Raw genomic sequence first — 25,186 nt, 5'->3', positions numbered from 1 at the left:
GCTGCAAATTCTTAAAAAAACACCTCTTTTTTTGGCATGTTCAAAATGAAAGGGTCGTACTTCCCCTCCGTCACGAGATATCAAAAAAACGAACCTCGGTCCAATTTCTCGGGGTTACATATTTTCCGGGAAACGGTAAATTTTAAATATATTGAAAATTGGTATGGTTTGAAATGAAAATGAAAAACATACAGAAATTATGTTTTCTTGACAAATATCTTTTCTAAAATAAGTCATACTGGTTTCAGCCCTTGAACAACATGGTACAGCTTTTGATTATTTCCTTAAAGCCATACTTCTCGTGAGTAAAACAATCATTTTTTGAGCACCTTTCAAACCATACAAAGTAGTTTTTTTTTAGATTTTTTAAAAGGTTTTTTTTTTTGACTTCGTTTAAAAATTTCGTCATGTCACAAAAACATGATTCAAATTGTACGTACATCTCATTTGATCATGGTAAACAAAAAATGTGAAACAAACAATATTATATTGAGTATTTTCATTTAATATAAGCATTTTCAAAATATTGGTTCCAAAAAGTTAAGTAAATGTATGCTTCCGCTTGAATTCCCGGGAAATTTAAAATTCCCGGGAAACGGGAAATATTTTCTTCCGGGAAATCTCGGGAAAACCCGGGAAATTTTTTCCCGGGACGGGAAATTGGACGCTCTAGTGATCAGGGAGAAAAGTTACCCCTTAGGACAAAATTTCACGCAAATCGAAGAGGGGTCGGGGCAACTTTTCCCGATTTCGTGTGAGTTGGTAGAGAATTACCCATAATGAAAACGTACATTGAAATCCAAAATTAATAAAAGTGACTTACAGTTGAGCATAAACCCAACCAATTACAATTTTCTGTAGTGATTTGTATACTCAATGGGCCCAGAAACATTTCTCAAAAAATAATTCTTCAAAATAACGATCTGAATATCAACAACATTGCGGTTTTTGGGAAAGAGGGTGTGCAATTTTATCAGAAAATCTCCCAAATTTCCAATAAAACCTTTATAACTTTTTCCCTTATTTTTTTTGCATCATTTTCCATAAAAAATGATATGATCTGAACCATAAATCATGTCCATGTGGATTTATAACAATATGAAATTGAAATAGGCGAAATTTCGTCCGATAGGTCAAAAACTTCAAACGACGATAACTTTATTTTTTCCCGACCAACGATTTTCGTTCACTCCGCAAATTAACGGGGATGTTCCACAGTTTCACTTTTCAGCACTGAAATGGATGTTGAAAAGTTGAACTTTGCAACACTTTTTGGAAAAAGTAATACTTTTCAACATTGTTTATATATTTACGATTTATTAACTAAATACATAGATATGTATTTGACTTATTACTCTGTTCAAAGGGTATTTTTTGGAATTCCAAAAAATGTTGTATAGAGCTCGTTGCAAAACGTGTTTTTTTTACAATTCCTTCGTGAAACTACTTACTTTTCCTGTCATTCTTGAACGATGAAATAGCCTACTTTTCTGTACCAAAAATATCAGAATCGAATAGCAACTTTTCAAAATATATTGTTTGTTTCGAAAAGTAACACTTTTCAACATTTTTTTGATTTAAACGATTTATTGACAAAATACATGAAAATTTGACTTAAAATTTCACTCAATGGGTGTTTTTCGGAAATGCAAAAAATGTTGTATGGAACTCGTTGCAAAACTTGATTTTTTTCAGCACTCGTCGTAATGTACGTCTCGTGCTGAAAAAATCCTTTTTTTTTTGCAACTTGTTGCATAAACTACTATTTTATATTTTTTGAGCCTCAAATTGAAATTAACATCCAAATCGGCTGAAATCCATCTGACCTCTAGAACAAACTGAGCAGATTATTAAAAAAACTCGCTCTAAAATCATTCTTCTTCTATCTCTTCCAGGCATCTGGAGCAGTTGGCAGGCGCACCACCCGTCCGCCGCGCCCGAACCGATGCAAACGAACGCCAACAGTGGCGGCGGCGGCAGCAGCAGTAACAGTTCCGCCGGAACCGCCCCTCCCGTGCACATGCAGGACATCCCGCCGGAGCACATGCAGCACCACCTGGCCGCGTCGGCAGGCCACAGTCAGCAGCACCACGGGGGCCACCCGCACGGTGGCGTGCATCCCCACCATCCGCACCACTCGGCTGTGACCGGCGGTCATCCGCACCAGATGCACCACCCCCACCACCACCATCCGCACTCGCACCCCCACGCCGGGCACCATCCGCACCACCCGGGTCAGCATCCGGGCCAAGGCCACGAGCTGTCCGACATGCTGCAGATGCTGGACCAGAGCGGGGCGACTTCGTTCGAGGATCTGAACATTCACATGTTCAACACGCCGTTCGAATGAAACTTGCTGTACTACGGGGGCTACAACAACTACAACCAGACGGCGGCGGCGGCCGCTTCGTACCATCCGGGCGCCGGCAGCTCGTCGTCGTCCGGGGCGGGTAGCTTTGGCGGCGGAGGAGGAGCAGGTGCCGGCGGCGGTTACATCAATGAACAAATGTAAATAGAGTGAGGGAGGAGGAGGACAAGTGTCACTTTTTTGGCCGGCTTTTAATTTTTCGACGCATGCTTGGATGGGTGCGCGTGGACACCTGTGAAATCTTGCCGCCAAACACACTCACAAACAAAACTCACCTTTTTATATCAAAGTACACGCTCAATAGATGTCACCGTCGTCGTCGTCGTCGTCATTTTTCTCAACCTTTTTGTCACACACACGCTCGCGTAAAACTACTCGAAAATCGTGTTTGGCGGGAGATTTCAGCGTCGCGCGCGCTTGTCCGAGTAAAATTTAGAACATTATTTTTTAACTTTCCGACAAACAACAAAAAGTGAAACAAAATCAAAATCAACGAAAATGTTTAAGGCTATTATCTAGATAAATGAAACTAAAACAAGCAAGCAAACAAAAGACGCGATGAAGCAGCAGAGCAAACCGTTTAGCTATGATTTTGTAACTATTTTAACAGTTGGAATTTGGTGCACACAAATTAAATTCGAAAATCGACAAGTGTGGCAAATCATTGTGTTCAGTTCCAAGCGAAGCTAAAAACGCCCTTTTCTGTTAGAAACGCGCACACGTTTTATTATCGCATAAGTTTAAACCGTATTTTTTGTTTCGAATAAGTTGTGTTAACCACTAGGAACCAGCAACAGATGTGCCCATGTTTAATAGACGAAATTATCAAAAAGATGAATGAAAGCAATTTTTATAGCTCGCAAAACGCACCCCCGATTATTTCATAACTGAGTTTCCTTTACCCCCTAAGCGCTAGGTGCAACAAAAAAACGAGTCAGTTTCTTGCTAGAAGAAATCGCAATAAGAGCAATGAGAGTGGAACGAATTGACTAAAGAATCACAAAATGCTTCAACTGCGTGTGAATAAATTCTGTATAAAAAGAAAACTCATTTTTTTCATAAAGCAACACAAAACTATATCATTGAACAAATTATAACAACAGAGACAAAAAAAAATCAACTTTCGGGAAGTGAAACAAGCAGCATTCGTTATTTAAAATTTAAGAAATTATTAATCTATAAGCTGCTGGAAGTGAGAGGACAAGAGGAAAGCAAACAGAATCGCTAGAAACTAAACGCTGTATCGTGTAAGCTAAATTTAATTTGAACGACTAGTAAAGTGTAACTGAAATGAGGGCAAATGAACGAGAGTGAAGCAGGGCGTTTGATTTAACTTAATTTAGTTTAAACAAATTTCGAGAAACGCCGAATGATTCCTACCATTTTCTTCTTCGTGTTGCTCGTAAACTAGTTTTAACTTAACCTTCCTCCAAACTTCATGAACGCAACAACGACGCCATCTGTTTTAAACTATTATTATTATTATTTCCACCAACAAACTATAAATTAAATGTGTAAAAAAAATATTTAAAGCAAAGCCAAGCACAACATCATTACAACTTCTAGCAATGTTTCCAAACTGAGACGAATCGCGTTCATATTCATGACAAGTCAGCAAAACAACTAGTTATGTGTAAGCCGTGTAAAGCAGAGAGCATTTAGTTTAGCAGCAGCAGCAGCGCAAAACACGAATAATTTATTTGTAAAGTAGATAAATTGACCACTAATTTTGTAAGCCACACACACACACATTGAAACACACAGCGCAAGCCCAAACCAGCCAAACCGTTGGTTACTTCCTAATAGAACATATTAATTTTTCCGATAAATAAAAAGAAAAAAAGCAATTTGATGTCTTCAGTAACGAGAAGTGGGATTTATTTTGTTTTCCAACCCGCGATAGCGAGCAACCGCACTTTGAGGCAGACTCCGAAACTTCCTACGAAAATTGAAAATCGAAGCAAAATCGAGTTTGGCTTGAACACGGGGGCTAGAAAGAGAGAGAGAAAAGTTGGTGCGAGAACAGAGTGAACGCGAACGCATTGTGAGAAAAAAGAGTAGTAATGAGTAGTGGAAAGGGAGAAGAAAAAAAAAAGATGAAGAAAAGAAAAAACAATTAGCTATCCATTTGTATAAAAGAAAGAAGATTGTATAATCGAAAATGTACTCTTTTTGAACTATGGTGGAGAGACAGAGGAAGAAAAAAAAATATCAGAAATAAAACGATATGACGTTTAATAAAAATATGCCGTATTGTGTTTTTAATCAGCGCTGAAAATATCCGAAATTTGATCCAACAACCAACATAGAGTAAAAACTATGAGCCTTAAAAAGCTAATTCAAATCAAGTTTTAATTAAACTAGATAAAATAATGCTTAAACTTTCATAAACTAGCCAACTTTTTTGAAATTCAAGAGTTAACAATATTTGAAGATTAAAAATTACTTGCACAGTCCAGACTTGATTATCCGAAGCCTCGATTATCCTGTTAAATAATAGAATGCATTTATTCTATATTTCGTCACCGCCATATTGGTAGCTTAGGGGTCATACTTTAGCTCGTCAATAAAAAACAACGGAAAAAAAAATCGTGATTCGATTATCCGAAGTGAAAATTTTTCGAGGCCTGCGGATAATCGAGTCTGGGCTGTATTGAGAAATATTTTTAATCAAAATTGTAAACAACTTGTATAAACATATAAATTAATTATTATTTACTTTACTTTCCCATTTTAAAGTTGCTTTATTCTAAAGCCATTAAACATTTTATTTCAAATTTTGGTCCCCCCCTCCTCCCACTTCAAAATCTCCCCAAAAATCAGGAAGCAAAAAAAAAATGATTGCTGAAAATTACTAAAAGCTGACTAATTTGGAGTTGTTATACTCAAATTTGGCGATTAAATAAAAAATACTAATTCATTTTTTAAATTATTGATTGTCCAATGTTTCTTTGAAGAGCTCCGAATAAAAACATCGGATAATCAAGGCTGAACTCTGGAGTTTTTTTTGAAAAGGTCCAATAAACCAAATTTCCAGTTTTTGCGTTTTGGGTGTTTTTAGAACCGCCTTGAGTCAGGGGTATTGAAAAACACCCAAAAAGCAAAAACTGAAAATTTGGTTTATTGGTCCTTTTCAAAAAAAACTCCAGAACTGTATTATTGCTTAACAAATCAGACTTTAATTTGTTTTAATTGTTCGATCCATTTTCAGCTAAAAATCATTTTCAAAATAAGTTTAGAAAACATTTTCAAAATGTTGAGGTCCCCCTCCCAATTTTTTAAATCAATTTAGCTAAAAAAAATATAATTTGTAATGGAAAACTACAATCGATTGTAAACTTTTTAAAATTTAATTTGAACTTAAATTGCAAATTAAATTTAGTTTTAACGAATAAAGCATTTTTTGATACTTGAATTTTACAAAATTTGAGAGTTAAGCTTAAAATTTTAAATTTTGTTTTTCACGGCTATTTTTTCTTTCAAAGCAGAGCTGGGCAAGGAAAAAAACAATATTAATTTTATGATGAAGTGGTAGCAGATGACCCCCATTCAATTTTAATTCGATCTAATGGTTTTGATACCTCGCTTTCTTTTTCAAACGGTCCATAGGAAACCCATGGCGCATTGGTGGTTTTGAAAAAGTTGGTAATTTAGATATCATACGAGACATATGTATTTCGAAAAATGTGTCTTCGTGCAAGTGAGCTCATTGAGTATTTAATTATTTTGAAAACCTTGAACAGCTGTTTTCTCGAAAAAAATACGTTTTGTCAACATTTTTTTTTTTACTTTTTTTATGTTGAAGCAATAGGGGGAAGTGGGGCAAGACGACCACATAGGGGCAAGAAAAAAATTGCCCATGTGTGTGTGTGTATGGTGACATGGGCAATTCAAGCAAAACATTGTAATAAGGCCGAAGCCGAAGTGTAAACAAAGAGTCCTGCTCACGTCAGTTGATGTTTTTACATTAGGAACGAGCAGGATAGACTCTTTGTTTACACTTCGGCTTCGGCCCTTTTACAATGTTTTGCTTGAATTGTTCCTCATGCCCCATTTTCACCTACTTGCAAACAACTTGCAAATGCTTTCTTTAAAAAAAAATTGCTTAGGCCGTTGAAAATATTTTTCAAATTTTAAATCTAAGGAAATCTTCCGAAATGTTGATTGAAACTGATTGTTGACACATTTATTTACTACATTTTACCAAAGATATAATAAAATTATTTGGTTTAAATACAAGAATTTTGTAAATCTAAATAACAACGTTTTAGTATAACTTTGGTTAGGTAATTAAAGTTTAAACCGGCTCCGTGGCTGATTGGTTACGACTTCTGTCTCCCAAGCAGAAGGTTCAGGGATCAATTTTCTAAGATCTTTCTAATTTTCTAAGGAATTTGCTGTGAAATCGTACCTACCTCACTCAGCCCATAGCGAAATCAACGGTCCGTTCAAAAACGCTCACAGTTTCAGTCCACACAAGCGATCCACTCCGTTTAATCCCGCCCACAACGTCAACCAACTTGATGGGGAGGGTGAATGAGAAAGCAGGGAGCAGGAGGTGGAGCAAACGTCAAACGAGCACCGGGCCTTAGCAGCTCTCTCTCTCTCTCTCTCTCTCTTTCACTCTCGTACAACAACACGTTTGACGCCACAATTTTGTTTGCCAAATTCAATGATAAGGACGACATTTTTTCTGTCTAACTCTCGCACTCTCGTCATCTCACGTTTGGTGGACTGTGCATAATAATACAGGCTACGAGGAAGGGGGTAGAGTGGGAGGAGAAGTTCTTCTTATCTCGACCGACACACACACGGTAGCGGAGAGTAAACGGATCGATTTGTTCCATATTACCAATTATAAGATATTGCTCAGGTGGAAACTAAACCAAAAGATTGCGTTGTTTTCAAGACTTGTTACAAATTAAGTACTGTTAGTTCGTCAAGTTGAGTTTTAAGCTTTAAGTTTTGAAAATTAGTTGTTAGGTAAATATTAGGTTAAAAGTCGTGTTTCCAGTTCCAAGTGATTAGTACCTTGATTTATGTTTGTGGGTATTAATCTACATTTGCAAGGAGATAAAAACCTGTGACAATTCACGAGAACACGTATACGTGTAAGACGACCATTGGACTCAGCGCAATAATTTTCCAACTGCTCAATATCCCCCGAAAACGAATCCAGAAAAAATGTTCCAGAAACGATTGATGCGAATAGTTTACCTAGTTCTATTCATAATCATGTTGATATTGCTCTACAAGGGCTTCACCAATGATCCACAGCAGAAGGCGCTCCAGGTAATAATTCCACACCTCAATATTTTCCTAAATTACAATTCAATGCAAAAATTCACCCCACTCAGGACAATATGCCACAGCCCGCGTCGGACGCCCCCGTGTACGTGATGGTATTCTACGAAGCCCAGTGTCCGGACTCGAAGAACTTTGTCATCAAGCAGCTGCAGCCGGCCTACACCAGAGCACCGAGCCTGATTGAGATCCAGTTTGTGCCGTACGGGAAGGCGACGGTGAGTGGATGTTTTTTTTTTTTCTTGTTGACAATCTTCGACAATTTATTGGATTTTTTTATTTATCTTTCTTAACCACGGATTCTAAAAGATTGACGAGATTCTATTCTTATTACAAAATGTATTTGATGTTTTGTTTCTCAATGTTGTGGGTTTTATCTGAACCATTTTGATAATTTTTATTAAAAAAAAAATCGATTTATTAGAAATTAATAACAAAAAAACTTCACAAATACAATATTTAAAGACAGATTTACATATTAAGAAATAGAAAAGATCGATCAGGCTTTTGTTCTTTTTACTGTTTATTACTATTTATGAAACTAGCAATAGCCTCAGAAAAGTATTTGATTTAAATGATCAATTAGATTAAATTTATGATTTAGTACGCCGTTTTCATGTCCACTTGAAAGTGATTTAGGGGAAATATACCCATTTTAATCACACTAAGCCGTTCGACCAATTCTCATTACTTTTGCCGTTTCTGCTATTAAATCAACATTTTCAGATGTTTCAACAATGGAGAGTTGCTTGCTCACTTTTATTTGAGCTATTTATTACTTTGGAACAGTCAAAAACACTTTATATAAGCTGTAATTCATGATCAAAGTGCTGATAGGCCGATAGTAGAAATAGGCTGAGAAAGGGTATAGTTCCCCTATTTGGTTGAAAATGAAGTTGTCTTTTCCTGTAGAAAAGTAATTCTTTAAATTTTCGGGTATTAATTATGTATTTTTTATATTAAAATAAAAAATACATTATTCAATTCAATTCAATTAGTGTTTATTAGAATTAAACAGTTCTGCTCAAGGTTGTTACAACTGCAATTCAGAGATTTGGAGAACCTTTTAACTGAGATTAATTCATGAGCATTTACAGGGAGGGTACATGTTTCTAAATTTAGATTTTGCTAGCAGCGTGCTCTTTTAGGGAAAATAAATTCTGAGAAAAAAAACTCTAAAATACATAATTAAAACCATACAAAACGCGAAATTCTGATAAGGATTGATTTGGACAGGGATGCCATATGATTTTTTTTAAATGTCTGTAAAAAGTCTCTGTGTGTTTTGTCTAAAATTAAAATAAATCAATTTACAGTCATAGAAATCCATTAGAAATAGCGAGTTTAAGCATTTGAAGACTAACGAAACAAGTTCCGGTTGATATTTTTACAAAATATTGATTTAATGATTTTTTTAAAGTTTGTGCACCTAAAAAAATCGTGCTTTCCATTTCATTAGGGTACACAAATTTTGTAAACAAGAGCCCTCTTACACCTTATGCAAACTGTCATATGAGTGAAAGGGATACACTGTTGTTTACAAAAGTTTTGTGCTCTTTTGAAATATTATTTTCCAAATGTCTGGCACACGCTCGAAACATCGTCTGTGAAACACCCACCCTTGGATTTGGATTTTATGATAAGGACCAACGTTTAAAAGGAGAACGGTCAATTACAGCGATTACTCGAAAGTCAGCCTTTCTGAAAAAAAGATGAATTTTTCAATTTTTCCGTTTTCAAATTTTAAACAACTCATGTTTGAAATTTTCGAGAATTTAATAAAATTATATAAAGAAAAATTACCCCGGATTTTTTTTTTTTGAAAGGCTTAAAAATTCTTAGATTGTTAGAGATATAATTGAGATGTTATAGTATTGGAATCAAGACGAACACTTGAAAATGTCCAGATAAAAAAAAATGTTAAAAAAAAATTTAAAAAAAATTGGATCAGCAACATTTGAAACACTATTGGAAATAGGTCTTGTAAAAACTAGGTGACACTGATAAAAACTCATTTGTTTCAAAATCGTAATGACTTTTTTTTTAGCAACAATTTAACCTATTCTTTTATCAAGCCTTGAAAGAAAAACAGGGTTGTTACGGACGGCGCGGATCGCGCGGATGGCGCGTATCGCGCGGATCTGGCGCGGATTTGCTGGCTAATTTTGCTCAGGCGCGGATTTCGCGCGAATAGCAATTTTGATAAACAAAATAATTGAGAGCGATAGAAATTCTTTCAAATTACAAAGGAAAATATTATTAGGATTTTTTTTTCGTTAAGTGCGAAAACATCAATTTCTAAGAAGCTGTAAATAAAGAAAATTTTCTTTTAAAAATTATTGATTGCTTTTTTTCTTAATACGAAACTTTGAAATAATCTACAAGGAGCGATTATTTTTAATGTATAGAGATTTGTTATATAAATTTAACATAACATTAGAACTCATTATTTTTAAAACAGCTGCTCAAAAAAATACTATTTTTCTTAAAATCAAAATAACAAAATTCGAAAAATTACCGAATTTTAAAAATTTGAAACTATGAAACTTTTTAAATTTTCTATGTTTTTTTCAATATAAAAAATATATTTTTTTAATTTTTGGTTTATTGAAAAAATTAAAAATTCTGTTGCCACTATGATTCAGGTATAATTGATTCTATTCCCAATTATCACAACATGACGAAATACACTTAGAAATCTGCTAAAATCTCCGTCTAATGAGATGTTAATGTTAAATTAAAAAAAAAATAAGAAATCTGGAATTCAACAATTTGAAACTTCAGAATTTACATGTTCAAATAAAAAAAAGGTATTCATAATTTGAACTTGTCAAAACTTACAGACTCAAAAAACTTAAAAAAGTACGAATTATTCAATTGAAAAATTACGAAAATATTACAATTGATTTTTTTGATAATTTTTAATGTTTGAAGAAAGTTCTTAAGTTATCAAATTATTAAATTATTTAATTATTTAAATATTAAATTATTTAATTATTAAATTATTAAATTATTAAATTATTAAATTATTAAATTATTAAATTATTAAATTATTAAATTATTAAATTATTAAATTATTAAATTATTAAATTATTAAATTATTAAATTATTAAATTATTAAATTATTAATTTATTAAATTATTAAATTATTAAATTATTAAATTATTAAATAATTAAATTATTAAATTATTAAATTATTAAATTATTAAATTATTAAATTATTAAATTATTAAATTATTAAATTATTAAATTATTAAATAATTAAATTATTAAATTATTAAATTATTAAATAATTAAATTATTAAATTATTAAATTATTAAATTATTGAATTAATAAATTATAAAATTATTAAATTATTAAATCATTAAATTATTAAATTATTAAATTATTAAATTATTAAATTATTAAATTATTAAATTATTAAATTATTAAATTATTAAATTATTAAATTATTAAATTATTAAATTATTAAATTATTAAATTATTAAATTATTAAATTTTTAAATTATTAAATTATTAAATTATTAAATTATTAAATTATTAAATTATTAAATTATTAAATTATTAAATTATTAAATTATTAAATTATTAAATTATTAAATTATTAAACTATTAAATTATTAAATTATTAAATTATTAAATTAATAAATTATTAAATTATTAAATTATTAAATTATTAAATTATTAAATTATTAAATTATTAAATTATTAAATTATTAAATTATTAAATTATTAAATTATTAAATTATTAAATTATTAAATTATTAAATTATTAAATTATTAAATTATTAAATAATTAAATTATTAAATTAATAAATTATTAAATTATTAAATTATTAAATTAATAAATTATTAAATTATTAAATTATTAAATTATTAAATTATTAAATTATTAAATTATTAAATTATTAAATTATTAAATTATTAAATTATTAAATTATTAAATTATTAAATTATTAAATTATTAAATTATTAAATTATTAAATTATTAAATTATTAAATTATTAAATTATTAAATTATTAAATTATTAAATTATTAAATTATTAAATTATTAAATTATTAAATTATTAAATTATTAAATTATTAAATTATTAAATTATTAAATTATTAAATTATTAAATTATTAAATTATTAAATTATTAAATTATTAAATTATTAAATTATTAAATTGTTAAATTATTAAATTATTAAATTATTAAATTATTAAATTGTTAAATTATTAAATTATTAAATTATTAAATTATTAAATTATTAAATTATTAAATTATTAAATTATTAAATTATTAAATTACTAAATTATTAAATTATTAAATTATTAAATTATTAAATTATTAAATTATTAAATTATTAAATTATTAAATTATTAAATTATTAAATTATTAAATTATTAAATTATTAAATTATTAAATTTTTTAATTATTAAATTATTAAATTATTAAATTATTAAATTATTAAATTATTAAATTATTAAATTATTAAATTATTAAATTATTAAATTATTTAATTATTAAATTATTAAATTATTTAATTATTAAATTATTAAATTATTAAATTATTAAATTATTAAATTGTTAGATTATCATTTTTTTGCCATTTTCTTAGTTTGGATCATTTTTGGAGTCATATTTTAGTTTAGAGAAATTCAGAGAAGAAAATAATAGAAATTTCGTGTTTCGATTTTCTACCCCAGTACATGTTTTAAAAATAATAATCTTAGGAAAAACCTTACCTGTTGGAAAATATTCTAAAAACAAATTGAAATCCTATCAAAGTCACCCCGGTTTACGGTATGAAAAAAGATCATCGTGGGCTCATTAAATACAAAGAGCAATAAAAAAATATTGTTTTTAGTTCTTGAAGAAATTGATTTAAAACTACTCTTAAAATTATTACGAAAAAATGCTGTAACATTCATGAAAATCAATTGCAGATGTCTTGTTGATGAACAGTAGGGTGACAATAAAAAATCTACCTCAGGGTTACCCCCTGATTCGATTCCTAAGGCAAAAATAAGTAACTGCGAACATATTGAGCGAAATCGGTTTAGGTTAAGGTCGCTACAGATCGTTAAAGTTGGTGAAAAACAATATTTCATACAAAAACGTCTTCTTTGAATCGCTAATAACTCGTCAGGGTTAACTTGGATCGTTTTGCAGTCTTCGACAAAGTTGTTTGTCATAAAATTTACGCACACTTGACAATGATCCGACACAATTTGGAATTTTGATTTTTTTTTCTTTTCCTCATACATTTTTGCGGATTTTCCCATTCAAACTTCAACGATAAAAAGCGACCCTCCTACCTTAACCGATTTGGCTTAAAATTCGCACATTTACTTATTTTTACCTAAAGAATCGATTTAGGGTTTCCAAAATTTTATTTTGTTCTTGTCACCCTAATGAACATTTGAAATCAGAAAACCCAATCCGTGAAAAATGTGCTTTTATTATCAAATTACTTATTTTTTTTGTGGCAAAAAATATTTGTAAAGACCTTAAAATGTTTAATACGGAGCGGATTCGATAATTCAATTTTTTTTTCATAAAATTATTTTTACTAGGTCCTTTTCGGTAATAATTCGAATTTTGCTACTTCGAATATCCACTAATTCGAACGTATTTGAATTGAAAAGCACTCAAACATCATAACTGAGTTGTCAAACGAATGTTTACTTTTTGACCCCATTGTTCGTGATTTTGTGCTTCTGACAGCTGTCAGTCGTTCCAATTAGCGAATTTGGATTCACAAATTCGAAGGCAGTTCCATTCGAATTAACGAATCCGCTCTTTACATGTTCTGTACTCTGGAGACAAGACTGTGAGCAAGAGAGCAACTCTCTCGACTCCAAATTCTGCTTCGTGTGCTTCACGCTAAGAAAACACTAAAAACCTTTATAAAGTCCTGGGATCAATTATAATCGGGGCGGTTGGGATTTTTTGAGACAAAACAATCTCTGATCGGCTGTAGAAAAAGAGAACTCAAAAAAAAATTGTAAAATCGAAATTTTCGGGAATTTTTTAAAATATTTTTTGTTTATTTTTCAGACCAGCACCAACGCGGACGGTTCGCTAGCGTTTGACTGCCAGCACGGTCCGAGCGAGTGCGAGGCCAACATCATCCACGCGTGCGTCATCGAGGCGGTGCACGACGCCAAGGTTCGCCTCGACATGGTCGCCTGTATGATCCGGGACAATCGAATTCCCAAGGACGCGTTCTACCGGTGCGCGAAGGAGAATGGCGTTGAAATCGAATCGATTCAAAAGTGCTACGACAGTCCACACGGTGCGGAGTTGCTCAAACTGCACGGCGAGGCGACGCACGCACTCCGACCGGCGGTCTCGTTTATTCCGACGATCACCCTCGACGGGCAGCAGGGCCGGCAAGCTTCCATCCTGAAGGATCTGTTTGGGGAGGTGTGCAAGATCGCCTCGGGCCGTGGGCCGAAACCACTTCCGTGTGAATGATAGCAGATGGTTCTCTACTCGCTGAACCGCTTCCGGACCGAGGTGTACGAGGAGATCTGGCAAATTCCGGAACGCATCCAGCGCTCGGTCCTGCTGCTGCTGCAGTAGATCGTCGTCAATTCCACAACGTTACGATTAAGTTATTTCTAAACACACACACACACACAACGATGATGCCCTCCACAAAACATCGATTTCTTGTTGATCCTAACTTTATTTTATTGTTGCTGTGATTCAAAGTTGGATTTTCGTTTGTCCTCAAGAAGAAAAGAAAAAGGTTTTCCAACATTATTCAACCGAATAATATTAGTCAATGATACCATTACCATAAGAAATAAAAGCGCACTCAGTCATGTTGAAGGAAAGAAAAACATGAACATAAAGTTCCGCACCGCATACAAAACTTGAAATGAACTAATTAGAGGTAGAATCAAATTTTGAATGTTACTCATCAGGTCTCGTACGGTAGCAAACCGTAGATAATATCAATTAGTGCAGTAATGTTCACCTAGAAGGCATATTTAGCATTGGAAAACGTGAATTAGAGCGCGTTGATTTCTCGCGCCAGATTATACCTAATTACTGTGAGAATGAAAACATACTTTGTCAAATCAGCTATAGCGTACAGCTAATAGAGCTATCTTTAGTGAAAAAATAAATAAATAAAAATATAGTTTTAGCGCAGCTCCCCCCAGTTTGCAAGTGAAAACACAACAGTACTGATAAATGTGGTAGTGGAAGTTGATTGATGCTCCAAGCGTAGTTTGTAGAGAAAATAGATAGTTTACAATACAGCAATCCAGATCAATGTCTAACTGACCTTGTACTTTGAATCGAACCGTAATGAATAAAAATAAGGTGTTAAATAAATAGACTAATGAATAACAAAATAAGTTGTTTCCATCAATTTTCACAATATTTAATTAACCGATTGATTCTTGTTAAATTCTCAATTCGCAATTTTCAGTGTAAGAACGGGCCTTGACCGATCTTATGCACTAGGTCCCCGACGAACACGCACTGCCCTTACACCTACATCTCACCCTTGCTCTGAGTCAGTACGAGCAGCACGCTAGAACACGCTTTGAGTGTTCGTGCCAGGCATGCACACCTTCTTTTCCGGTTACGCATTTTAACTCGGCCAGGGGTGGTACATTAAGTAGGGTTTGATGTAAGTATAAGCGCCTAACCATTTATAGTGTGCCTAACAACTGTCTTTAAAGCAGAAACTGTTTTATTTAGTTTGAATTCAAAAACTTATTGTTATTTACTGTGTATTGTTTTCTCCTGAAATCTTCCCTATTGTTGAGTCTGTTTATCTGTTGCTATTTCTTTTGTCGCAGTGTTTTGTTACAATTTTTGGTCCTAAGCATGTTATAAAAGTTTACCAAAAATACAATAGTAATATTTGTGTTAATCCTTTAACCATTCCATAAATTAAGTAAGGGCTCAAACCTCACTTGTTTGAAAAAAGGGTGAAGATTGAAAACAATTGACAGTAAAAGATTATTTATTTTATAAAAATCAAGTATCAATAGTAAGAGAATGATGAGCGTATTTTGAAGAATAAAAATGAGAAGCTAGATGTATTAGATGTAAAATTAGACAATAGTTAATAAAAAGAGATACAAATCAGGCTTAGATTATAGTAATGATAATTTATAGGAAAGATAAAGAATTATTCAAATAAATAAATTCGCAATAAAATCAAAAAAGATTAGTCGAATGATAAATAGACTTGATATTACTAGTACATTAAGGAAAAGTATATTCTTAAGGAAAAAAAACAAAACAAAGTTTGTTACAGCAGTATCAATTGATAGAAAAGAGTGGAAAATCTTTGAGAGATAAGAGAATCAAAAGTTAGTAAAATTAAAATCAAATGTGGGTAATTCTCTACCAACTCACACGAAATCGGGAAAAGTTGCCCCGACCCCTCTTCGATTTGCGTGAAACTTTGTCCTAAGGGGTAACTTTTGTCCCTGATCACGAATTCGAGGTCCGTTTTTGATATCTCGTGACGGAGGGCGGTACGACCCTTCCATTTGAACATGCGAAAAAGAGGTGTTTTTCAATAATTTGCAGCCTGAAACGGTGATGAGATAGAAATTTGGTGTCAAAGGGACTTTTATGTAAAATTAGACGCCCGATTTGATGGCGTACTCAGAATTCCGAAAAACGTATTTTCATCGAAAAAACACTAAAAAGTTTTAAAATTCTCCCATTTTCCGTTACTCGACTGTAAAAATTTTGGAACATGTCATTTTATGGGAAATTTAATGTACTTTTCGAATCTACATTGTCCCAGAAGGGTCATTTTTCATTTAGAACAAAATTTTTATTTTAAAATTTCGTGTTTTTCTAACTTTGCAGGGTTGTTTTTAGAGTGTAACAATGTTGTACAAAGTTGTAGAGCAGACAATTACAAAAATTTTGATATATAGACATAAGGGGTTTGCTTATAAACATCACAAGTTATCGCGATTTTACGAAAAAAAGTTTTGAAAAAGTTACTTTTTGCGTTTCTCTTTGTTTCGTCGTCCGTGTCTGTCGCGGGTGACCATGAACGGCCATGATCGATGACGACCAACTTTTTTAAAACTTTTTTTCGTAAAATCGTGATAACTTGTGATGTTTATAAGCAAACCCCTTATGTATATATATCAAAATTTTGTAATTGTCTGCTCTACAACTTTGTAGAACATTGTTACACTCTAAAAAATAACCCTGCAAAGTTAGAAAAACACGAAATTTTAAAATGAAAATTTTGTTCTAAATGAAAAATGACCCTTCTGGGACAATGTAGATTCGAAAAGTACATTAAATTTCCCATAAAATGACATGTTCCAAAATTTTTACAGTCGAGTAACGGAAAATGGGAGAATTTTAAAACTTTTAGTGTTTTTCGATGAAAATACGTTTTCGGAATTCTGAGTACGCCATCAAATCGGGCGTCTAATTTACATAAAAGTCCCTTTGACACCAAATTTCTATCTCATCACCGTTTCAGGCTGCAAATTATTGAAAACACCTCTTTTTCGCATGTTCAAAATGGAAGGGTCGTACCGCCCCTCCGTCACGAGATATCAAAAAACGGACCTCGGATTCGTGATCAGGGACAAAAGTTACCCCTTAGGACAAAGTTTCACGCAAATCGAAGAGGGGTCGGGGCAACTGCTGTGTGAGTTGGCGGAGAATTACCCATGTTGGATATTAAATAAAAGAATCAGTGAAGAATTGGGAATCAGAAGAGCAAAATAAAAATAGGAGATAGGTGGTAGCTGAGAATGAAGAGAAGAGAAACCCCGTTGTGCGATGTTTCAGGTACAGCAATATTTAAATTACGAAATACAAAAATATTGAAAACACGTACGCCCTTCTAAAATGTCATTATCGAGTGTTACTGGCTCCATATACACAAAAATGGCTTATATATACCTAGGATAACATGTCTACAAAGTTTCATTGAAATCGGAGAGGGTCGAGAAAAAAGTACCTAAAAAATCCTGTTTTGGGCTGGAATTGCTCTTTTTTTTTTTGGGTAATTTTAGGTAATTTTTTTCTTGATTTCATTTAAAAAAATTGCAAATTTTTGGTCGTATCAAATTGTCAAAAAATTAAAAACCGTTTGTGTATCTTATTGGTTATCTTAAATTCTTAAATTCTTAAATTCTTAAATTCTTAAATTCTTAAATTCTTAAATTCTTAAATTCTTAAATTCTTAAATTCTTAAATTCTTAAATTCTTAAATTCTTAAATTCTTAAATTCTTAAATTCTTAAATTCTTAAATTCTTAAATTCTTAAATTCTTAAATTCTTAAATTCTTAAATTCTTAAATTCTTAAATTCTTAAATTCTTAAATTTTTAAATTTTTAAATTCTTAAATTCTTAAATTCCAAAATTCTTAAATTCTTTAAATTTTTTGTAATTTCCAAGTTTCTGATTTTTTAAATTTCTGAATTTCTACTTTTGATTTCTTAAATTTTTTAAGCCATGAGTTTTTTTAACCCTAGAGTTTTTTAAACTTTTTTTTTAATTTTGAAATATTTATTTATTTTCTGTTATTTTTTTTCTAAATTGCAGATTTGAAAACATGTTGTTTTTTTAATGTGTATTTTCCAATTTCTAAAGTTCTAAATTTTTGCTTTTTACTTTTGTTTTCATTTTTAGAATATTAGTGTTGTTGAATTTTAAATACCTGATCATTTTTATTATTGACTGTTACTTCTGGAAAATAAGTGAGAATATGCCAATTAGAACGAATTCGCCTTCCAAACATATAAAAAACTTCCCCAATAAACATTCTCAATCACTTTTTAATAAATAATCTTTGTCAAAAAAAAAAATGGATTCCGAATGAAAAAAACTCGTATCACATCGTAATATTCATATTGGTAAAATTCGTGATACACAATAAACTTAAACATCAATCGTCACTCTCACCTAACGATTTCGGAAAACAACCGTGCCCCCCCAACATTTTGGACTAGTCGGCGCCTCTGATTCGTATATTTTTTTCAATTTTCAGATCTTTAAATTTTTGAATGTTTTGCTCCGAAGCTTTGAATTTTTGAAGATTTTAATTTTTTTTCATTTTAATATTGAATTTTTTAAATATCATTTTTTTATTTTAAAATTTTTGAGTATCAATTTTTTTTAATTTTTATTTTTAAAAAGTTTCATTTTAATTTCTTTGTTCCAAAATTCAACAATTTAATAATTAAAAATTTGAGAATTTAAAATTATAAAAATTTAAGATTAAGATTTCAGAATTTAAGAATTTAAGAATTTAAGAATTTTAAGAATTTAAGAATTGAGGAAATGAAGAATTTAAGAATTTAAGAATTTAAGAATTTAAGAATTTAAGAATTTAAGAATTTAAGAATTTAAGAATTTAAGAATTTTAAGAATTTAAGAATGTAAGAATTTAAGAATTTAAGAATTTAAGAATTTAAGAATTTAAGAATTTAAGAATTTAAGAATTTAAGAATTTAAGAATTTAAGAATTTAAGAATTTAAGAATTTAAGAATTTAAGAATTTAAGAATTTAAGAATTTAAGAATTTAAGAATTTAAGAATTTAAGAATTTAAGAATTTAAGAATTGAAGAATTGAAGAATTTAAGAATTTAAGACTTTAAGAATTTAAGAATTTAAGAATTTAAGAATTTAAGAATTTAAGAATTTAAGAATTTAAGAATTTAAGAATTTAAGAATTTAAGAATTTAAGAATTTAAGAATTTAAGAATTTAAGAATTTAAGAATTTAAGAATTTAAGAATTTAAGAATATAAGAATTTAAGAATTTAAGAATTGAAAAATTGAGATATTTAAGAATTTAAGTTTAAGAATTTTAAGATTTTTTTTTTAATTTATTTTTTTATGTTTTAATTTTGTAAACTTTAACCTACTTTAACTTTTGAATTTTTAAATTTTTTTATTTTTGTAGTGATTTTGATATTTGATTAAAAACTGTTAAAATTGCAGTTTTTTTATTTGAAAATTTTTGAGTTTCAATTAAATTTAACATATTTAATTTTTGCAAAGTTTTCATTTAAATTTCTTTTATCTAAAATTTTGAATATTCCCATTCTTTTTTTGTTTTTACATTGATTTTTTTTAGTGTCCGCCAACGTCAATTTCTAAATTTTTTCGAAAAGCTGAAAAAATTGCAATTTTTATGGAACGTTGCTCAAGACGAAATTAGAACCTTATAAAACATTTTGTGGCGGAGTTTTCGGACCAAATCAGCACCCATCTGCTATCATACCTGTGTAAGTTTATTGATCTTGTACAACGATAAGCACTCGCAAAAGGAATCTTTAAAAGTATTGTTTTGTAATTATAAGATGTGTGGAATTCAAAATCTCACCTCTCCTCAATTCGTCTCCATCTCCATGGCCTGTTGCTGCTGCTGCTCCGCCTGCGGCAAGCTGTCATCGTAGAACAGGTACTCGTCCTGGAAGTCCTTCATAATCTTGCTGGAGCGCTTCTCGTCCAGGAACAGCGAGTACACCTTGCGGATGTCTTCGACGGTAATTTCCGCCGCCTTGCGCCGCTTGCTCACCAGGTGGGCCGTCGTGATGGACTGGATGGCGTAACGGAGGCTGGTCTCGGTGGCGATACGACCGAGCACCATCAGCGCTTCGGTGTTGATCTGACAGTCCTCTTCCTCGCAGCGGATCTTGAGGATTTCTTTGATTTCTTTCGCCGAGTACGGAACCGTCCGGATGATGATCATGCGGTCGAGCAGGTCGATCGGGATGCCGTGCGGGCTGCGATAGGTGGTTCCTCGGATTTTGGTGATGCCACGGTTGGTGGCCATGATGACGACGGGGGCCATGTCGCTTTCGAGGGCGCGGTTGAGGAAAGAGAAGCACTCGATGTCCAGCATGTGCGCCTCGTCGATGAAGAGTACGCCGGGGTTGATTTCGGCCTTGCCTTCCTCGCGCCACTCCATGACCTTGCTGTTGATCTGGTCGCGGATTTCCTGCTTGATTTCACCGGTGTCACCGGCGAACAGAGCTAGGAAGCCGTGGGTTCGGCTGTTGATGACGTCGATTTCGTGCAGAGTTACGGTGTGGACAACCTCCTTACGTTTTTGCAGCTCTCCCTCGGGGCATTGTACGAATCTGGTCTGAGGACCGCTGGCATCGTAGTCACGTGCCCGGGTGAAGCTTCTGCCCAGTTTGCTGACCTTTCCGGAGGCCTTGTCAATCATGATGATGTCTCCGGCTTGGATCTTCTCCTTCATGAAGCATTCGATGATCTTGTTGCCCAAATCGTAGTTTGTTTCCATGTCGGTCGTCTTGATGGTGACCTTGCCCATCTTCTGACCGGTTCCGGACGCCGGACGGTCAATCTGAATCTCCACCACTTCTCCCTCGATGATTTCCGTTTCTTCCTTGATGCGAACGCCGATGCTCTTGCGGAGGGCCTGGGACAACGCCTCCGTTTTGTTCATCTCCAGCGAGTAAATCTCCGACCCGGACATGCTCGTGAAAGGGGTTTCATTTCCGAGGGCCTAAAACAACAATAAAATCCGTTAGCTGAACATGAATCTCATCAACAACCGTGCATCCTCACCTGGGCCATTCCCACGGCAATCGCCGTCTTTCCCGTACTGGGCTCCCCAGCCAGCAGAATACACCTCCCGGCAATCTTGCCCTCCCGCACCATCTGCACCACGATTCCGGCGGCGCGCCTAGCCTCCTTCTGGCCAACCATGCCCTGCGACACGGCCCGTGCCTCCAGCACATCGTCCAGCCCGAGGCCGCGGATGTGCGAGTGCGCTCCGATTCGCTCGATGCGCGCAATGTCTCGCACCTCGATCTTGTCCAGCTCGGCGGCCATCGTGACTTGGTTTGTGTGTGGGTTTGAAAGCGGTTCTGGAAGGTTTTGCGGAAGGATTAGATTCAAGTTTGAAATGTCAAACAAATTTGCCGGGAAACCAAGGCAACGAGTTTAATCGTTTCTTTTTTGGCAGGAAAGTTCTAGAATCGAAACCTCTCAAATTCAGTCGAATTAATTGAAAACTTAACTAAATTCAGTTTTCTATTATCACATTTTGATTAAACTTTAGATAATCAGTGAATTAAATAATCTAGATTTCGCAAATTCAAACAATCATCTTCCATGCCGCATAAGTAAGTAAAAACTTGGTTATTTCTTTAAACCACACATGAAATTTTGTTTGATTATATTACTTACCAAGTAAACACCCCTTAATCAAACTATTTTTAACAAAATATCAACTATTTTCACCAAAAATCCGCAATTTTTTTTAGGCGGACCAATTTTTACTAAAATCACTGCCTTTTGCTTTGTGCAGAGTTTTTGGAGGTTATGTTTTGGTTTTGGAACTTGTGAGCTTCACTTTTTGTTTGACAGTTCGCAAGCTGCACGGTAAAGTGGGGCACAGAAAATTCGTGTGACTTTGGTTAATTTAAAAGTGGTTTCGAGGGGTGAATCAAAAGAAACAAAATCATTATTTCACACAGAACATTGTAAATGGGCCGAAGACCAAGTGTGAACAATTCGTTCTGCTCGTTCCTAATGTAAATAATATTAAAAAAATCATCTGCAGGATTTTTTTTAGTTTTTAGTTTTTAGTTTTTAGTTTTTAGTTTTTAGTTTTTAGTTTTTAGTTTTTAGTTTTTAGTTTTTAGTTTTTAGTTTTTAGTTTTTAGTTTTTAGTTTTTAGTTTTTAGTTTTTAGTTTTTAGTTTTTAGTTTTTAGTTTTTAGTCTTAGTTTTTAGTTTTTAGTTTTTTGTTTTTAGTTTTTAGTTTTTAGTTTTTAGTTTTTAGTTTTTAGTTTTTAGTTTTTAGTTTTTAGTTTTTAGTTTTTAGTTTTTAGTTTTTAGTTTTTAGTTTTTAGTTTTTAGTTTTTAGTTTTTAGTTTTTAGTTTTTAGTTTTTAGTTTTTAGTTTTTAGTTTTTAGTTTTTAGTTTTTAGTTTTTAGTTTTTAGTTTTTAGTTTTTAGTTTTTAGTTTTTAGTTTTTAGTTTTTAGTTTTTAGTTTTTAGTTTTTAGTTTTTAGTTTTTAGTTTTTAGTTTTTAGTTTTTAGTTTTTAGTTTTTAGTTTTTAGTTTTTAGTTTTTAGTTTTTAGTTTTTAGTTTTTAGTTTTTAGTTTTTAGTTTTTAGTTTTTAGTTTTTAGTTTTTAGTTTTTAGTTTTTAGTTTTTAGTTTTTAGTTTTTAGTTTTTAGTTTAGAAATAACTAGCCTTTTTAGTTTAAGATTCAGGTTTATTTATAGGCATATCAATTAAACTTTTTTTTAGTTTTAATGATCATATTTTTTCCTATTTCTTAAATGAACCATACAGGTATTTATATCAATGTTTATTTTGAATACAAAAAAAAAAGAAATATCAAAGCAAAAATATACTCTGTAGTTGGGTACATGAACAAGCAACACATTCGTCACTCTACTTGCCGTTATGATTCATGAAATTCCGACAATAAACTGTCGATAACAGGCCGGGCATAAAAGTATAGTGATATAGAAAAAAAAGAAGTAAAACTGCACGCCACTCACATTTACTATCATTCTCCATAATCCAAGAGCAGCAACATGTGCGCTTGCTATAGCTAGTATATCATACTAACTAACCAAACACTTAGCTCGATAAGTACTGCCCGCCACACAATGCACAATCCCACAACACATGTGATGTGATTGGGGTGTATTTTGCCAGTTTTTGCAGTTGGGCGAACTCTCCATCAATTACTCTCTCCAGGAGAGCGAATAGTAAATCTCTTGCTTGGAGTTCGAACGAACCCGATGGTTAACCGCACTAAAAGAAACATCGTGAAAACCACATTATCGGGCTCTCTGGGTGGTTTAGTAGCCATTTTAGTGTTTATACTTAGCGTTGGCACGTGTTCACATTTAAGTTTGAATTTGTAGACTCCATTTAGCTTTTAATTCAGTTAATATTAATGTATGTATTAAACTTGGTTACTTAGTTTTATACTTTGAAAGTACCGTATCAAATAAAACAACAAATTCAATTTAAAATTATGTAAGATGACTTTTTTTTTAATTTTATTAATCAAATAATGATTAGGAACTCGTTGTAAATTTTTAAATTGTGACTAGTTTTACTGCGTAGTCCAGGGGTGCTCAAAGTTTTTAATTGGCGCGCCAAATTTGAAGCTCACATGAGTTTGCGGGCTGACTCACCACACATAACCTTCGGACGCCAAGAAATGCACAGAGGACGCCTAGCAGTAACTTGCAACAGAGACCACAAAAGACCCAGGGGTCGTTAAAGTGGATTGCCTTGCTTTTTTATGAGCTGTTTGTTTGTTTTGTTTCAATCTATAAAACTAACAAAAAAACAAAATATAAGAAAACTAAAAAATAAACGAAAAAGCCTTCAATTAATTGGTTTAGTTTTATCAAAATCAGAAAAAATACCAACATAAATGTTATTTCTCTACTTTTCATTGCAACCTTTGTGCCTCAAAAATCGATCAGTAGTGCGGTGCCTGTGTGGACGCGCAGTCCTGTTTTTTCGTGTTATTTTCCGTCTCTTTTGTGTCGCTGTTCGAGTGCATGGGGTGATTGGCTATTATAATTAAATAATGGCATCAGTAGTGTGGTGCTTTTCGGGACGCGCAGTTCTGTTTTTTTTACCTTCTTTTTTTTTCATTGTTTTTTTTTCCACTCGCGTTCGTTGGCCGATGAGTTCTTTTGTGTTGTTCTCTATTTATAGTTTTCTATAAAAACGTACCTATTTTTTTTGAGACTAGCAAGTCGTATTGCTGGATTAAGCCCTTTCTATATCATTTCAATAAATGAAGCCCTTCCTACATCACCGTTGATCGGAAGGCACGCCGACGGAGAATTTCTGGAGAATCGCGGTCGAATTAATACTATATTTAAATCCCTAGATAGCTATCTTTCCGCAGCCGGCTGCCTAAGATTTTTAAAATTTCAACAGATAAACAAATTTCTTATGGTCGCATCACCTACCACAGTGAATCCTGAGCTCATATCCATCTTACTAACCCCTAAAAACTCATGTGATACTTTGTCGGAGACGCAGTCGATTTGGCGGTCCCATCACTCAAGTATCGGACTAACATTCCCATCCACTTCCCCGTGTCTTACCTCTGGTCGTGGCCGGCGTCGGTATTGATCAGCATGATAGGGACCTTTGAAAATTGCGAAGGGGTGATGATTGGTTCCTACTTTTCATCTGTGGTCCACGGAGCAATGTTTGGGGGTCCTGGTCAATAACGAAGTAGCAGCTACGGGTAGACACCAATGCTATGCTATGCTATGCAACCTTTGTGCCTCAAAAATCATGATTTCCAAATATAATGAAAGTTTCAAAGTTGTACATAAATTGTTTTTTTTTTAATGTATTTTTTAAATATGTTTTAGAAGGAATGACACAAAATTTGTAAAAAAGTGTAATTTTTTTTTTAATTATGTGCAATCTTAATGATAAATAGTTGCAAACCGATTTTTCAAAAATTATTCCTCCAATTTTAATAAAGCTTCAATAAATATTTGATGCAAATTTTGACATAATTATCTG

At 32.4% G+C, this 25,186-nt stretch overlaps 3 protein-coding genes across 12 annotated transcripts in view; 2 read left to right on the top strand and 1 right to left on the bottom strand.

Moving 5' to 3' along the window:
* LOC6048199 (aryl hydrocarbon receptor nuclear translocator homolog) overlaps positions 1-3,484 on the top strand; it is a 297,606-nt gene extending 294,122 nt beyond the window's left edge. For all 10 annotated transcript variants that reach the window (XM_038251173.1, XM_038251172.1, XM_038251171.1 and 7 more), the window contains one exon: positions 1,896-3,484. In XM_038251173.1, coding sequence (XP_038107101.1) covers positions 1,896-2,350 — 455 coding nt within the window. In that variant the 3' untranslated portion in view covers positions 2,351-3,484. The remainder of the gene's footprint in view (positions 1-1,895) is intronic.
* Positions 3,485-7,022: 3,538 nt separating this feature from the next.
* LOC119767549 (GILT-like protein 1) lies at positions 7,023-15,028 on the top strand. The gene is made up of 3 exons (XM_038256391.1): positions 7,023-7,660; positions 7,726-7,890; positions 13,719-15,028. Exons 1-3 carry the CDS (start codon positions 7,553-7,555, stop codon positions 14,136-14,138), a joined length of 693 nt encoding a protein of 230 aa, XP_038112319.1. The 5' UTR covers positions 7,023-7,552; the 3' UTR covers positions 14,139-15,028.
* A 4,870-nt stretch (positions 15,029-19,898) lies between these two features.
* On the bottom strand, positions 19,899-21,995 carry LOC119767640 (ruvB-like helicase 2). Its single transcript, XM_038256645.1, has 3 exons — positions 21,847-21,995; positions 21,223-21,524; positions 19,899-21,160 (listed from the first exon to the last, which is right to left on the bottom strand). Exons 2-3 carry the CDS (start codon positions 21,487-21,489, stop codon positions 20,015-20,017), a joined length of 1,413 nt encoding a protein of 470 aa, XP_038112573.1. The 5' UTR covers positions 21,490-21,524; positions 21,847-21,995; the 3' UTR covers positions 19,899-20,014.
* Positions 21,996-25,186: the final 3,191 nt, after the last annotated feature.

The sequence above is a fragment of the Culex quinquefasciatus genome, chromosome 2 (genome assembly GCF_015732765.1).
Source record: "Culex quinquefasciatus strain JHB chromosome 2, VPISU_Cqui_1.0_pri_paternal, whole genome shotgun sequence".
In the NCBI taxonomy this organism is placed as follows: Eukaryota; Metazoa; Arthropoda; class Insecta; order Diptera; family Culicidae; genus Culex; species Culex quinquefasciatus.
The sequence above is the reverse complement of the archived record's forward strand: the minus strand, read 5'-3'. Positions and strand labels throughout refer to the sequence as shown.